We start from the raw sequence: 15,199 nt of genomic DNA, 5'->3' as shown, positions 1-15,199 counted from the left end.
ATTTTATATGTAAAGTAATTTGCTGTAAATTGTCAAAATGGTATGCTTCCTTTGTAGAATAACTTTGTTATATTCAACTGTCATATCACATGTGCTATATCACATTACAGGTATTTTGATATAAAATTTTCATTTCAATATTTTAAGGAAGTTTGTGAATTAAACTTTTATCATTTCGATGCAAATGTACTCATGGATTTATTGCAAATGATAACTTATAATGATTTTTAGATTGTCTTGTATCACAGCTCTCTATCAGTGACAGTTGCACTCATTCTGTACCTTATGGATGAATGTATATTCTGTTGTTAAGCACTAGTAATCCTTTAATACACTTTACTATAAAAAAAGCAACAGTTTCACTACATATGGAGACACTACACTAATTTACCGCAGTCTCCCAAAACGCACACCCACACTTTACAGAGTATAAGCCGCATACATGGAAGGCCGTCCTTACATGACCCTGGCTGTTAATAGGATGTTAATTAATCAAACAAATATCCTTCTTTACACCTGATGTCCAACGGCCACAAATGTATTTGGTTTGTAGCTGTAGCATTGCGTGTTTTGGGAGAGTGCGGTATATTCGTGTTGCCCTTTTTATAGTGCTATATCACTAAAGCAAGCCACCAAAAACACACCCCATCCAGTCACATTATACTGCCAATGTGCAAACCAGTCGTCCGACTCCCTGTATGCTTAGCGCTAAGCAAGAACAGAAACTACAAAATGTACCACTTTTATAGACGTTGATGTGTCCCGGTCACAGAATCTAGAGCCTACATCACAAGGACGAACGCTCAATAGAAGGCCAGAAATGAGGTGGTACCAAGGAAAACGTTAAAGGATTAAGGCCACGATTTTATGAAAAGCTGTATTTTTCGCTATTATGATGCAATAATGTAAATAAATTCCGATATACCTTGTTTCCCGAGTCCCTCGTAACTGGTATACCAGACAGACGTCTGTTCTGAGCACGCCTTTGAATATGCATATTTTGTGGGCGGGATCGAGGCTGATTGGCATGTGACGTCACAAGTGCATAGACGCCGCCATATTTACATAGACACTCCCACCATTATTATTTGCATATTTTTGACAACAATCCAACATCATCGGAAACATTATCGCCATGGTAGCGTGTGCGGCGTTTGGTTGCTACAACCACAACAACAAGAAAGGAGGAAAAAAGATAAGTTTCTTCAGTTTTCCAAAGGAGAAGCCATACCGGCAGATTTGGATCAACTATACACGGCGTGTATTTAAGCCTTCCGCCCATCATAGATTGTGTGAGGAACATTTCTCTGCATCACGTTTTGCACGAGATCCAGCAGCTATGGTAGTTTTGGGTATGTCGTCGCCGTACTCTCGGAAGATTTTGAAGAAAGATGCAGTGCCCGATGTTCCCCTGAAACTGCAAAATGAAGTTAGCAGCATCAGTCTTCCTGCCCGACCCCGTGTACGAGGGGCGTTTGAGAAGCGTGCCAGAGCCGAGGTAGGCATCGAGGAATTTTGTAGTGACCTATATACATATCTACATATATCCGTGTCTAGACTAATTCATGCCAGAATGTAATCATTAATTCGATGTTATGACGTCGTGCTATGTATTTTTTTATATGTACTGTACCTAAATTAAAACATTGCTATTCGTCGGGTATATATATGTACTATACAGTAATGTAGGCATAGAGCAGGGAAAATAAAGTCTAAACAGGTCGGCTATTTGATTACATATGTGTAAAACACAGGCGTCTGCATCTGGTTTTGGAAAATAACATATCCTACCCCTACTATATGAACATAGTAGGGGTTGGTTATTATATTTTTTATCAAACCAGACGCCTGTGGTGTAAAATATACAATAGATTTACGCCTAGAGTATATGTATACATACATGTATGAGTGTGTCTGTGAATACATTTTTTATAATCCGGGGGGGGGGGGGGGGGGTTCATTTTGTCACTACACTACTGACTGTATGTCCTTTTATATTGAATTCTACAGTAAAGTAATTATATGGCATACAGTTGACCATATGTACTTGTATGTTGAAAATAATCAACCACTAGTAGATCTGGGCTAAGAACATAATCTGAATATATTTTTCAATCGATTTAGAATTGATTTCATGGATTTTCACTTGGCCTACTGTATACATGTATATATATGGAAATTTTCTACTTTGATCTGTGTCACCCCTAGATCTACAGTTACATAAATGTACATTAATTTATATAAAAGTGTTATGCGGTTGAATTGAATTAAATATATATGGCCTTCAAATTATAATAAAGTACATGTGAGGATTTGTATGACACTCGGTATGTACAGCATATGCATGATGTCATGGGAACCTCACAAAACCATACAAGTTTTTGAGGTATAACAAATCTAGTCATTCAATTCTTATTGCCTGTGGTACTTTTCTAATTGATCCTTCGATTCATACCCAAAAGTTATACATCAATTGACTCAATTTATATATAGGATACAATCTGATAGGTAATTTTAATTTAAATATTTTTTTTTTTGTGTTTCAGTTCGTTTCGAGTGTAATTTGTAATAATGCACTGATGGATATCACACGTACAGTGACCAACCATGATGAGGAGGAAATTGATGAAACACAGGTTATTCAGCTGCCAAACACAACACAGGATACTTGCTGTCAAACCATGCCACCCATTATGTGTAACAAGAAGGTTCAGGTAAAGCTACTGCCCCCTCAGAGAACTCGGTCTCATCAAACGGACGCCGCAACATCACCAATGTGTCGGTCATTTGGAACTCAAACTGATCCCAAAATAACCAAGATCAGAGTAACACCAGCTGCTCATATTGAGATTCCTGACCAGACTAGTACTGTGTCTTATGAAAGTGAGGAAGAAGACGAGATTGACAGTGATGTATGTATGGACAGTGACGATGAGGACTATCATCCAACATCAGATGACTTAGAATGTAGCGATGATGATGATGGAGAAGTAAACATTATGAATTACCGCTTAGAGAATGATGTGTCTCCTGTGGAGGAGAAGCAGTTCCTGGTCAGTGAGACAGCTCTCACAGAACTTTTGTCTGTTTGTAGATATTGTTCAGGTGATTGCACACCTCTCATCCAATTCACCAGAGGTACAATGATTGTGACCAGGTCTGTGTGTGTAAATGGACACTCCTTTACATGGAAGAGCCAGCCTTGCCACAAGACTTTACCCTGGTGCAATTTATTGACTGCATCTGCAATTATGACCAGTGGCAGCAGTGGGTCAAAGGTACTTCAGCTTTTCCACAACATGAACTTGCAGATGTTCAGCACCAGCACTTGCAGTCGTTTGATTAGTTTATATGTTGTGCCATCTATTCAAACCACTTGGATTGCCTCTCAGGCTCATCTGTTGGAACAGATACAAGGACAGGAGGTAGTTCTTGGAGGTGATGCCAGATGTGACTCTCCGGGGTACTCTGCAAAATACGGGACTTACACCCTCATGGATCTGGAGGCCAACAAGATTCTCACCACTAATCTAGTGCAGGTAAGCTGTGTATATATACAATGAAACTTGTCTAATCTGACACCTGATTTTTCCAACATCCTGTCTTATCCGACCAAAAGTGTTGCTCCCCCATGGTGTCAGATTGGACAGATTTCACTGTGCATATACTAAATTAAAATCTGAACTTGTTTGGTTATAATTATGGGCAATTCAGTCAATAATCAAATAAGAAATAACATTGTGACATTACACAGCTTCTGGCATCTGTGTTAATTGTGACTTATAGTTTCAAGATCACAGAGGTTTGGTAGTTTGAATCACATGTATGTATGCATGTAGCAGCACTGGACTGGTTTGGCTGGGTAATTGGCAACCACATAGCTATGAAAGGTCCCAAGTTCGAACTCCAGTCTGGCCGCTACATTTTCACCTATTTCATTAGTATAAGTCATATAATATGGTGGTTGCATAGTGGTAATACATATGTGACAGTGTATACACTTGTTTGTCTGATTCCCCATTCATCACACATTGTATAATAATTATATATCATGAGATGACTGTAGTTGTAAACTCGGTCAACAAGAGTAATTGATATTTTTTTAATAATATGGAAAAGAAATAAAGTTTATAAAAATGTTTACAAGAATACTGATACTTCATGTAAATCTTTATATTTGTAGTAATTAATTTAATGACTGAAGCTGATCAATTATGATACAAAGGTACTTTACATACATGTTTATTAATTTGTTTTCTTGCTTTGTCTTAATTGCAGTGTAATGAAGTTGCAAGTTCTACCCATATGGAGTTAGAGGGTCTCAAGAGAGGTCTGGCATGTCTTGACAGGCATGTCACTGTGAAGGCACTGGTGACTGATCGTCACAGCATGGTAAAGAAATTCATGAGGGAAGAGCACAGCGACATAAGACACTACTTTGATGTGTGGCATGTGGCAAAAGGTAAATGTTTTTGTAAACTACATAGTCTACTCTATATATACTTGTCAGTGAATGTATCATTCATAAATATGCATACATATTATATCCATGTAATTGTATGACATTATTCTCAATATAAGATCCATACATTGTATATTAATGGCATATAGAGTGTATGGTGTGTTGATGATTTTATAGTTTATGTGTACATAATTGAAATGTGTTGTGAATTTCTATTTTCTCTTTAAAATTTAAAATTTCATTTTTTTTTTGTTGGTTAACAAACATGTTGGGTTTTTTTTGAAGAAATTGAGTTGATGTTATGTCAAAAGTTCTTATAATGAAGGTGTATATCATAGGTATATCAAAGAAGCTGGAAGCTATGGCTAAGAAAAAACGTGGACAGGAAATCCGGCCTTGGATCAAAGCCATTGTAAACCACATGCACTGGGTGTCAGCTTCCTGTGATGGCGATGGTGAGTTGGTGTCCGCCAAATGGTTATCCTTGATGAACCACATCAGAAACAAGCATGTTGGACATTCACAGAGGTATCCAGCATGTGAACATGGGGAACTAACCGAGGACCGAGCATGGCTCAAAGAAGGTAATTTTTCAAAACGTATCTAATTTTCCAAACACAGGGACATGAGTTTCCTTTTAATTATTTCTGGATAAGTTTATCATACCACAAGATTATTCATATCCCTGTGCTTCCAAGCAAATAAAAGGCAGCCATTTTCAGTCATTATTAATTGTAATCATTGGTTTATTTTCAATGCTATCTTAATTGAAAGACAAACACCTGGTAACTTTTCAGTTTATCTGTCCTAAACTATGACCAACAAAGCTGCTTCACTTCTCATTTTGTACTTGCAATATTTTGTTCATGTAATAGTGTTGTCCATGAAATACAAATCAATAGAATTGTTTAATTAATTTATGTTTCTGGTCGGCAAAATTTAAGAATTTTTTTTTTTTGCTACAGGATCAGTTCCATTCAAACTCTTGAATGAAGTGGTCACCAGCAAGTTTCTGATGAAGGACATACCAAAGCTGTCACCAGTCCATCAAACCTACGTCTTAGAAGTGTTTCATTCTATAGTGAACCATTTTGCACCCAAGAGCACACATTTCCAGTATGCAGCCATGAATGCAAGGTATGTAGTATTTTTATGGGACCCACCTTCATATAGGGTCAAATTACTTGGTGATCGAGTTGGTATTTTGGCACATGTACTTAAAATTTAATAGTATTATATCGCTTAATTTTAAGTGGAATCATTACCTTCAAGGAGCCAAAGTTCTCAATTATACTTGTACATTTTTTACCACTAATCTTAACCATCAATTATAATTATACACACCTATATCTCATTGAACTGTATCTTGAGTGATATGGGAAAGAAAATTAAAAGTGTCAGTACCCGATCTACTTAACATATAAGCTGATATTAATTTGAAAAATGTTTTTACATTATTATATATACTTTTCAGAAACAGTGTAGCTGCTGCTCTTCACTACAATGAAAACAGCAACAGACCCCAGGCAACTACAAAGGATGGCCAGTTGCAGTTTGCTACTTGCTATCCAAAAGCGAAAAAGGGAACAGTTGCAGTAGTGAAACCGTGCAAACCTCCACCAACATTTGGTAATTATAATTGTATTTTATCCAGGTGTGCGAGATATCTTTATTTATCTCAAAATTCAATTTACAAATTTAGGAATGTGGATCAAGTGGTTGCTAAGACAACCAGTACCCAAAACTAAAACACAAAAAAGTTTTAAAAAATTAAAATGCATAATTTTTTTCATCTGCTGTAGGGTATAGACAGACATAAATACAAATATGTTCTAATTCACTATGTTAACCGAACATAAAATGTTTATCATATAAAACTCAACAACTGTATACATGTATATGGGAGTGACCTTCTACAGTCAAACAAATTTAATTATCAAATAATTTATTTCTCAGGTTATGTTTCACATATTCAACAAGCTGTCGTGGACAGAAGAACTACAGAATGTCCAACATATAAAACTGCAGGCAGCAACATCAGACTTCTGAATATGTACAACCCTCCCACCCTGGCCTCAACGTTCGAGCGATTTGAGAAGGAGGAACTAATTCAACACCACCGATCTCGTTTTCTTAACACATCTGTTTCACCATCATGCACTAACTAACCGTTCCAAATAGTTTGCAGAAACTACACACGAGGATATCGAAATCCACAGTACTGTTCTGATGGAAATGTCTCTCTGATTTTCTGTACCACACAAGAAGGCAAAATCTTCCTATTGTGGCGTCCTAAACGATGCCATATCCAGCGTACAAATCTCCTGTAGGCAATATGACGGTATATCCTGTAATGTAATAAGTTTATACTAAAACTGTGGTTGCTTTTGTCACAGATACTATACAACAGTATGGACAAGGACCATATACTGATAATTCTATGATTATCTGGTATAATGGTATGAATAGGCTGATCATGAGATAAGGTTTATATAAAACATGGTTTTCTTATTTTGTTAACAAAATGTGTTAAATGTAGCAGCTGTGTATTTTTTTTATATGGTTTCATTATTAGACTACCCTGAAGGTTAGTGAAGTTGCAATCTGATTAAAATACAGATCCTTATTATCACTACGTTGGATAAGAGGATCTGAGAACATACCTTTAGGGGTCACGTCAAGATGACCTTTTGAAATGGCCGATCAAGTTGGCACTGCCAGAATCTTGACTGGGGACGAAATAGTTTAAAAAACACTGTCCAAATTATTTTCGTGTATGTAGTCATCTCGCCCGAAGTGCACAACAAAGCTAATTGTATATGTATACTGGGGAGAAAAGACGTTTTCAATCGATGTTGTAAGGTGTAGAAACTGCATTTGCTCTGAAACACACGTGGTATAAAGGTCATCTGAACGTGACCCCTTATGGGATAGTGTCAGATCCTCTGTTGAACCGAATGGTTATAAGGATCTGTGTTTTAATCAGATTGGTGAAGTTGATGAATTAACAGGTTTTGATTAAGCCTTTTATTTTTTAACAAAACAATTGCAGTTTGCATCAGAATCCTAAAATATTTGAAACTACTTGCTCATGAATGGGGTCATTGTCATCAAATGGACCCACATTTTCTAGATACTCATACATGGAGACGTGCAAGACATGTCTGTTCAGGCAGTTTGCAATGAAGGATTCATGCTCAATGATGCAGTGGATCTCCTGATCTGCTGTTTCTGTTTTGTAGTGTACTAAATCTATCTCAGCACAGCAAACACACTCCTCCATTGTTGTCATGGATGAACAATTGCCACATTCACACCTAAAAAGAATAAATAGGGTATCTTGCAAGAGCATATTCATTTTACAAGAGACAGGTTGATGGAAGAAATTTGACAATTGTTTATTTTTACATGTAAAGCAAGATTCATATTTCTTTTTAAATTTTATCAATCTCATATATCCTGGTAAAGTTTGGATAAAAAAGTATGACAATCTATGGTTCCCATAACCTAAGCCGGCTGTGATGTATGTGACAACATGGCAGAAATGGTAACTTGGTTTCTGTTATGGTATAAGGCAATGACGGGTTTGCTTGGTACAGTCATGCGTTTTACTTTTTTTCCACGATGATCAAAACTATATCTTTATTTTAAACACTAAAGACTCATAACTTGTGGTGATGTATGTATGTATGTATGTATGTATGTATGTATGTATGTATGTATGTAATGTATGGTATGTATGTAATGTATGGTATGTATGTATGTATGTATGTATGTATGTATGTATGTAATGTATGTATGGTGTGAATGTAATGTATGGTATGTATGTATGTTTTTGTGTGTGTATGTATGTGTGTAATGTATGAATGTAATGTATTTATGTATGTTGATTTTCAATAAGGACAAATTTATGCCAGGTTAGATTTGATCATTCAATTTCTATATTTATTTATGACATTTTTTCACTTATTTTCTTACAACATTAGAATCTATATAGGAAGAAGAGAGTGACTGATGTGATATCTGTTTAGTGTTAAATAATAAAACTTGTTGAAATGCCAGTTATCTTGTTGAAAATAAAAACGAAATCAGTGCAGAAATACAGATGCTGTCTTAGTTTTATTATCTGATAATGTCAATTTATATTGATTTTAACAAATACGAGTCAAGAGGGGGTTGGTTGATGTGATACAGTTTTCAGTAACTATAATGAGGGCCTACATGTAGTACTACAAGGGCCTGCCATACACATAAGCACTCACCCTCAGGTAAAAATTGGTATCCAGAACAAGTATCCAGAACAAGTGATTTGGCCAAGAAAAAACTGTTTAAGGTCACATGAAGTCAAAAAAATAGAGAAGGAAAGTACATATACTGGTAGGTGATTTTTTTTAAATATTTTATTACACTTTTCTGACATCCACTTCACAAATGGATCAATGACATTTGGTACACATACTCGATCATTATGTTCAATAAAGCTTTTTGCAGATATATGTAACCTGCATATATGCAGATTTATCATGGCAAAACTAATTAAAAGAACGGAAACTTGAGGAAAACTTTTGATTTTTTAAATTTTATTTTTGTCAATAAATAGTTTAGGATAGGGGAGGTAACATCTAGGTAGGGTCGGAGGACCCTAAACAAACGTACATTTTTTTGGCCAATTCACAGCCACACAAAATGTGAATACATACTGTATATATATATATACCATATATGTGAAATCTATAGGTCATTATTAGAAACAATACATAAAAAGGGAACAATGGTTTGACAATAAGCACCTGTTACCCTGTCAGGTAGGTTAATTGACACCAGACACTTGTATATATCATATGTGATATAACCTCACCTAAAATCGTCACTATTGACGGATGGTGATAAACCAAAGGGAACGTCTCTGTTGACACCGGCGTGATCTCTGAAGTGTAGTGTACACCTAAGCTTTACATATCGTGAAAGCATAACAAATAATTAGCTGTCTTACATTCGAAGACCACGGAACTTTGTTAGATTTAAAATAAATAAACGAATAAACCAGATGATAGATCAAAGGATAATGTGCGTCTTGAGTCGACAAGATCGTTCGATGAAAAACAAAAATTAACATCATTGAAAATGTGTGTTTTGACAAGATCGTCCGACCAGATCTATGTAATTTGACAACATCGGCCGATTGAAAAAATGTATAACAATTGTGATATTTTCAAACGATTTTATCAAGTTCGATTATCCTGAATATATTCCAGAAGAATCTCTCACAAGAAAATTCTTTATTTCTCAACCAATGTCGTAAACTAACCATGCAGTGTTGTGAAGTCGCTGTTCTACTTGGATGGCTTCCTCGTCGTCAATGTCAGAGTCCTCTGAATCCGAATTCTGTCTATCATCGCAGCTTTTCTCCGCTCTCAGTGGTTCAAACTGGTATGGTTCGATCTTGAAAACGTTGTTGACATCGGGAATTTCGTTGTCATCGGTTTCCATGTTGTAAAAAAGCTGTTGGGAGATACTGAAGTAAGCTGTCAAACGCTACGGAACTTGTACACAGTAGAAGTAGGCGGGCCGTGTTGTGAGAGTTTGCACTTGTGACGTCATATTGTCACGTGACCGCTCAGCTCATTAAATATTAGGCCAAGCCTCGCGGCATCCCTGACTGCTTTGAAATAGCTGAAAGCGCGTATAGGAATGTCGGAGAAGAGCCAATTTGCTTTTTACATAACTTTGTAATATGTTTTGTTTGTATTTTTACAACAAACAAAAATCGTGGCCTAAATCCTTTAAGAAGAAAAGATAATATCCTAAATTTAGTCGCCTTTTACGATCATGCAGTAGGGGCCGCAGGTACACCATGATGATCATTATTCAATTGTGTGTCTATATCTGATCCAAAATCTACTTAGAAGAAGGGCTACCAAATTTGTTCAAATAAATGACTTTGACATTCATTCAAAGGATATCCCAAGGTTTGGTGTACCAACGGATATAATAAAGCTCCCGATATTTACATGCATGCATCATGATTCAAAATTCTTTGCTGCATCAAATGATACCCTAAATCCTAGTATTGTGCTGCTCAATTTCAGATGGTACTTCTTGGCAATTCAAACCTTTTCCAATCTTGCCCTGCTGTTAGGGCGTTAGACTTAACCTGCTGCCCTTATTTCGTTCACACCACACACCGCATACATGGGAGACCGGCCTTAAATGACCCTGGCTGTTAATAGGACGTTATTTTGATCAAATAAACGGAAATCAAACACATTACTTTGATATGAATTGTTTAATAGCTGTGTTTGGAATACAATTGTATCTGAAACAAACTGCACATATACCCCTTGATCATATTTTATGACAGATAATGTGAAATTGGATTAAAGATTCGCAGCTGCATTACATATTAAAATGAATAGTAAATCTGTCACAGTGCTTGTTGAAATTTAGATTGAAACATGTTGGGGGGACATGTTTATCTCCCTTAGTCCATTGCGTAAAATTCCGATATAAAATGGACTAGCGAAGTCATCGAATCCTACCCAAATATCGTTAACATGTCCCGATAATCGCATTAATTCTGCTGCATCTCAATCATAGCTATTCTGACAAATCAGATTAAAAAACACACTCTTAATATCACCCTCGCTATTAAACGAGTGATAATAAGGATCTTTATTTTAGTCAAACTTAATTCTAAAACAGCTGAATATTGCAATTAAATTGGTATTTTATATATACTTTTCACGTTCGATCAACCTTAGTAAAAAGGATTTCTAGGCTAGTCAAGTCGATATCAGAACAAGAACTTTTATTATTGTCCAATCGGTACTCGGCATATGCCGATGAAAAATTGAGCCAACCTTTTCAATTTACTCCGGTTTTTCACATTGTAACCCATCACTATCAACAATGACTATGTGAAATATTCCTGAAGGCGAATCTTCTGAAACAACTGTAATGTTCTCGCGGACATCTAATGCCCAGGGACGTTTGATGCCGATGAATTTCGACAAGAAATGACGATCTCTGATCTTCCCATCCTTACTCAGGGTCATAATTGTGTTTGATTTACTATTACATACATAGACCGTTCCGTTGAAGACAGTAAAACCGGAAAGTCCATCTATGTGTTTACTCCAAAGTATTTTCCCTGAAAAATGAACGGCTACGATGGATTTTCTCACACCATCTAACACAAGGATACTGTCCTCTGATAACAGACAGAGGTCAGCAGGTACTAGAATACAATTTCCTCCGAAAATACCGGGAAGGACAGTATGATAGCGTGGTCGGATGGAATGGATGACTTGGCCGTGGAAATCGATGACGTCAATTGATTTGTCGAGGGCTGACACAAGCATACGCTGTCTGTTGTACACGTGAATGCCAATGTAATGTTTGGAAGTTTTAAGAGGTTCTCCTTTAACCTGAAGAATAGGTTCCACTTCAACAGTGTAAATCTCGTTAAGAGACCAACAAGTGAAAAGAACGCAAGAAGAGTCTGGGATTAGAGCGATGTGGTGTGGTTCCATTACGGTCAGTTTCTCAACACATGCCCCGGAACTAACATCGAACTTCATTACCAAGCTATTGTACTGGTCCACTATGATCACGTGGTCTCCGACTATGCATAAATCAGAAAGAGTGAAAATCCCCCGAACGTTGTCGTGTACGTGAATTGCCCGATGCGAAAAGCTTTCGAACAGCGCTGTTGAAGATACCGATGCTGTAGAACCGCGCTTCCCAGCTACATGTATAAAACCTTCGTCATCGTTGGATAATGAAGAATTATCAACGCTGCCACATGATTGTTCTAAATCGGGGTTAGAACCAGTTGAAGTTGTAGCATTTTCTGAAGTAACCTCTGTGTTTCTTGTGATGTCAGTCGCTGATGTTGCAGTAGGTGTATTTTTCAAGGTTGTATTAGATGCGGTGTCGAGAGGTGCAGCCGATGTTTTAAGAAAAAGCTCTAATTCAGATAAATCGTCCGACTGAACACAGATATTTTCCGTCGCGTTCGACTTCAAAATACCGACAGTCTGAAAATTGGAACAAAATTCCAAAAGGTCCTCGTTTGTATCTAGATGGAATGAAGTTGCTCTGCCTAAAACAGTTCCAATGTTATTTAGACTACCATAATGCTCCTGTATCCGCTTATCACTTTCATGCAGCAACTGGATTGTTTTCATTACATTATCTCCGGATTCTTTTGCTTTTCCAAGATCCTGCGTCAAATGCAAGATATCATCCTGTATTACATTAACAGAGGACACCATATTGAGGACGTCGTTGTCACGTTGATGAATTGACTGCGCGAGATGCTGCACATTCAATTGTGCTTTGCTCCAAAACTGTTGGAGCACTTCTTGTATTTCTATTAACGAGGCTTGAGAACTAGATTTAGATTTCACAATCATGCCCTTGCTCTGTTCGCCTTGTAGTTTTAGGTCAATAATACGATTTGACAGTTTGTCAAATCGTGTCATAAGCTGTGTGATGAGCCCATTAATTTTTTCAGAGCAATCATCAAGTGGAAAACTAAGACATTGTGCATGATCTATCCAGGCGCAAGTCGCACATAGTAATAGTGCATGCGTAAAACAGTATACATCCATGATATTAGATTCATGTTTTGTACAAAAGCTTTGGCATTCGCCGCCGTCTGTCGATTCTTTTTCAGAAAACACACTTTCTTCTTTTGGAATTAGCGAGTTCGAATCATGATTTTGCACCGTTGTTAAGATTGCCATAAGTAGCAGATCAGACGGTAAAGATTTAATCCAGGTACAAAACTCCACTCCGCTCGGACATGAGTTAGCTGTCCGACATATTGGACATTTAATCTGACCCGATTGTACACATTTCTGTCCGTAGTCAAGTAAACAGGAAAGGCAAAACGAATGATCACACGATAACTGGCGAGGGTCTTTAAATATTTCACAACATACACTACATGTGAGGTAGTCTTCAGTCAAGTTAGAAGCTAGGCGACTCACCGCCATGATCGGTAGTGTACTTCACCCGTATTACGTTGTACACATTGAAACAGTACACACAAGTAAAGGAGCTAGATGTGCTATATTCCAAACGTCAGAAAACCACTTAGCTAGATATTGTGTTCCGGATGTCACCTTAGAATGTATTATCTACATAAATGAAACACTGTCTTTCACGGAAAACCTTATAAACTTTGTGCATTTTTTCAGTTATTTGTTAATCACTAACCTGATGATGTTATTTGCTTCCCCAGAAAATTACTATGTGGAAATCCCTCCTCGTTACCACGTAGTCTCCTGTGCGTATATATGTATATTATATCATGTTACTACTAATGATTAATAATAGCCGTCCAGCCTGTAGTCATATGTGTGTACTTGGTACGGATAACGTTAGTGTTTGATAAGAGGCCGAGGACTTCGCTCAGACGTCCCCAGCTACAGAGCCAGACGATAACACATTTGTGATATCACCGTGAAGTACTCGGAACATGGGTGCAACGCAATATCAAACCTGAACGGTCTTATTTTTAAAATAAGATATTCTTGAATCAAAGATGGGTGATGTGATTAAGCTAGTTAATATATAACTTTGATCTAAATGGAGTCTTTGATTTTAATATTTTTCCTATTACGTTGGTAGTAATTAACGTTGATTTGGTTGGTGATCATGACCATAGCTGTTAATAGGACGTTGATTAATTAAACAAACAAATGATTAATACGGCGTAAAGTTTCATTACAATAGCAGCCGAAGTCATTTAAAGACTGTCGCCCTGTATGCAAATGTGTTCTGGGTGTTAATGCATGCCTGCTTTAGGAGGATGCGACGTTTTTTAAATTGTTATCGAAATATTTACCTGTGGGGTCCAGGAAACTGCAACATTCTACCATATATCCGTGTAATTGGTGATATATATCAATTATGGACCTTTGGTGAGCTTCATACGGTGTTATATTGCCCGAATAGATTAAATGATGACCGGGGGCATAGCATCTATATTGGCAATATAACACCATATGGACCGATTAAAGGTCCTTATATTTTATATAGAAAGGTCGTTATTTTAACAAATGTCAAAAAATGTGCATATTATTTACACGAAAGGCATTTGTTAAAGAACGACACCTTACAGAATGCAGCGTTTGGACAATGTAAAGGAATATTAACTCGGTGTTTCTAAAAATCAAAATACCTACATAAAATTAAAACGTTATATATTGAACGTCGCGTGACCATGTATAAGTCAATGTAAAAAGTGGAAAATCAGAGCGTATCTAATATATACTTGTAATACGTTATATAACATTTAACTTATAGGAACCTTGACGAAGAATGAAACGTGATAACCAAAACTATAAAATTAAGCCATGTATTACTGTGCTACATTCTGATAACTTTTAACACATCTTTTTATCACCTTTGCATATCTTTGAAAATGTTTTATGTTCATTACTTTTACAGGATAAGATGAATATCTTCAGAGTTGAAAATACTGATATTGATAAGATGACTTCACGCTTTGCATTCTCAGCTGTACTCCATTCTGATAACTTTTAACGTGTCTTATCACCCTTGCATTTCTTTGAATGTGTGTCATGGTTATTGCTTGTACAGAATTAGATAAATATCGTCAGTGTTGAAAATTCTAAATATTGATAAGATTATTAAACATTGCCGTTCTCAGTCAACACATCCTGCGTATGATAAGTATTAGGTCAAAGGTAAACGTTAATCGGT

The 15,199-nt window shown here is 36.7% G+C and overlaps 3 protein-coding genes across 3 annotated transcripts; 1 reads left to right on the top strand and 2 right to left on the bottom strand.

Annotated features, from left to right (window-relative positions):
• The first annotated feature begins 921 nt into the window (after nt 1-921).
• On the top strand, nt 922-8,566 carry LOC138317720 (uncharacterized). The gene is made up of 7 exons (XM_069259577.1): nt 922-1,498; nt 2,547-3,539; nt 4,279-4,462; nt 4,801-5,046; nt 5,428-5,599; nt 5,937-6,091; nt 6,419-8,566. The coding sequence occupies exons 1-7, from the start codon at nt 1,136-1,138 to the stop codon at nt 6,628-6,630; spliced, it is 2,325 nt and encodes a 774-aa protein (XP_069115678.1). The 5' UTR covers nt 922-1,135; the 3' UTR covers nt 6,631-8,566.
• Nucleotides 6,353-10,253, bottom strand: LOC138317719 (P2X purinoceptor 7-like). The gene is made up of 3 exons (XM_069259576.1): nt 9,771-10,253; nt 7,552-7,779; nt 6,353-6,810 (listed from the first exon to the last, which is right to left on the bottom strand). The coding sequence occupies exons 1-3, from the start codon at nt 9,950-9,952 to the stop codon at nt 6,654-6,656; spliced, it is 567 nt and encodes a 188-aa protein (XP_069115677.1). The 5' UTR covers nt 9,953-10,253; the 3' UTR covers nt 6,353-6,653.
• Nucleotides 10,254-10,733: 480 nt separating this feature from the next.
• Nucleotides 10,734-13,837, bottom strand: LOC138317718 (uncharacterized). The gene has a single exon (XM_069259575.1). The coding sequence runs from the start codon at nt 13,462-13,464 to the stop codon at nt 11,332-11,334; it is 2,133 nt and encodes a 710-aa protein (XP_069115676.1). The 5' UTR covers nt 13,465-13,837; the 3' UTR covers nt 10,734-11,331.
• Between the last annotated feature and the right edge of the window lie 1,362 nt (nt 13,838-15,199).

Source organism: Argopecten irradians, chromosome 3 (genome assembly GCF_041381155.1).
Source record: "Argopecten irradians isolate NY chromosome 3, Ai_NY, whole genome shotgun sequence".
Lineage (NCBI taxonomy): Eukaryota > Metazoa > Mollusca > Bivalvia > Pectinida > Pectinidae > Argopecten > Argopecten irradians.
The sequence above is the reverse complement of the archived record's forward strand: the minus strand, read 5'-3'. Positions and strand labels throughout refer to the sequence as shown.

Bases quoted from the DNA above. Each gene is read 5' to 3' on its own strand.
- LOC138317720 (XM_069259577.1), top strand. From the start codon at position 1,136: ATGGTAGCGTGTGCGGCGTTTGGTTGCTACAACCACAACAACAAGAAA. The intron at 5,600-5,936 runs GTATGTAGTATT...TATACTTTTCAG, and splicing joins TATGCAGCCATGAATGCAAG to AAACAGTGTAGCTGCTGCTC. The intron at 6,092-6,418 runs GTAATTATAATT...TTTATTTCTCAG, and splicing joins CAAACCTCCACCAACATTTG to GTTATGTTTCACATATTCAA.
- LOC138317719 (XM_069259576.1), bottom strand. From the start codon at position 9,952: ATGGAAACCGATGACAACGAAATTCCCGATGTCAACAACGTTTTCAAG. The intron at 7,780-9,770 runs GTTAGTTTACGA...TATTCTTTTTAG, and splicing joins CGACTTCACAACACTGCATG to GTGTGAATGTGGCAATTGTT. The intron at 6,811-7,551 runs GCAAGTAGTTTC...ATTACATTACAG, and splicing joins GACAATGACCCCATTCATGA to GATATACCGTCATATTGCCT.
- LOC138317718 (XM_069259575.1), bottom strand. From the start codon at position 13,464: ATGGCGGTGAGTCGCCTAGCTTCTAACTTGACTGAAGACTACCTCACA.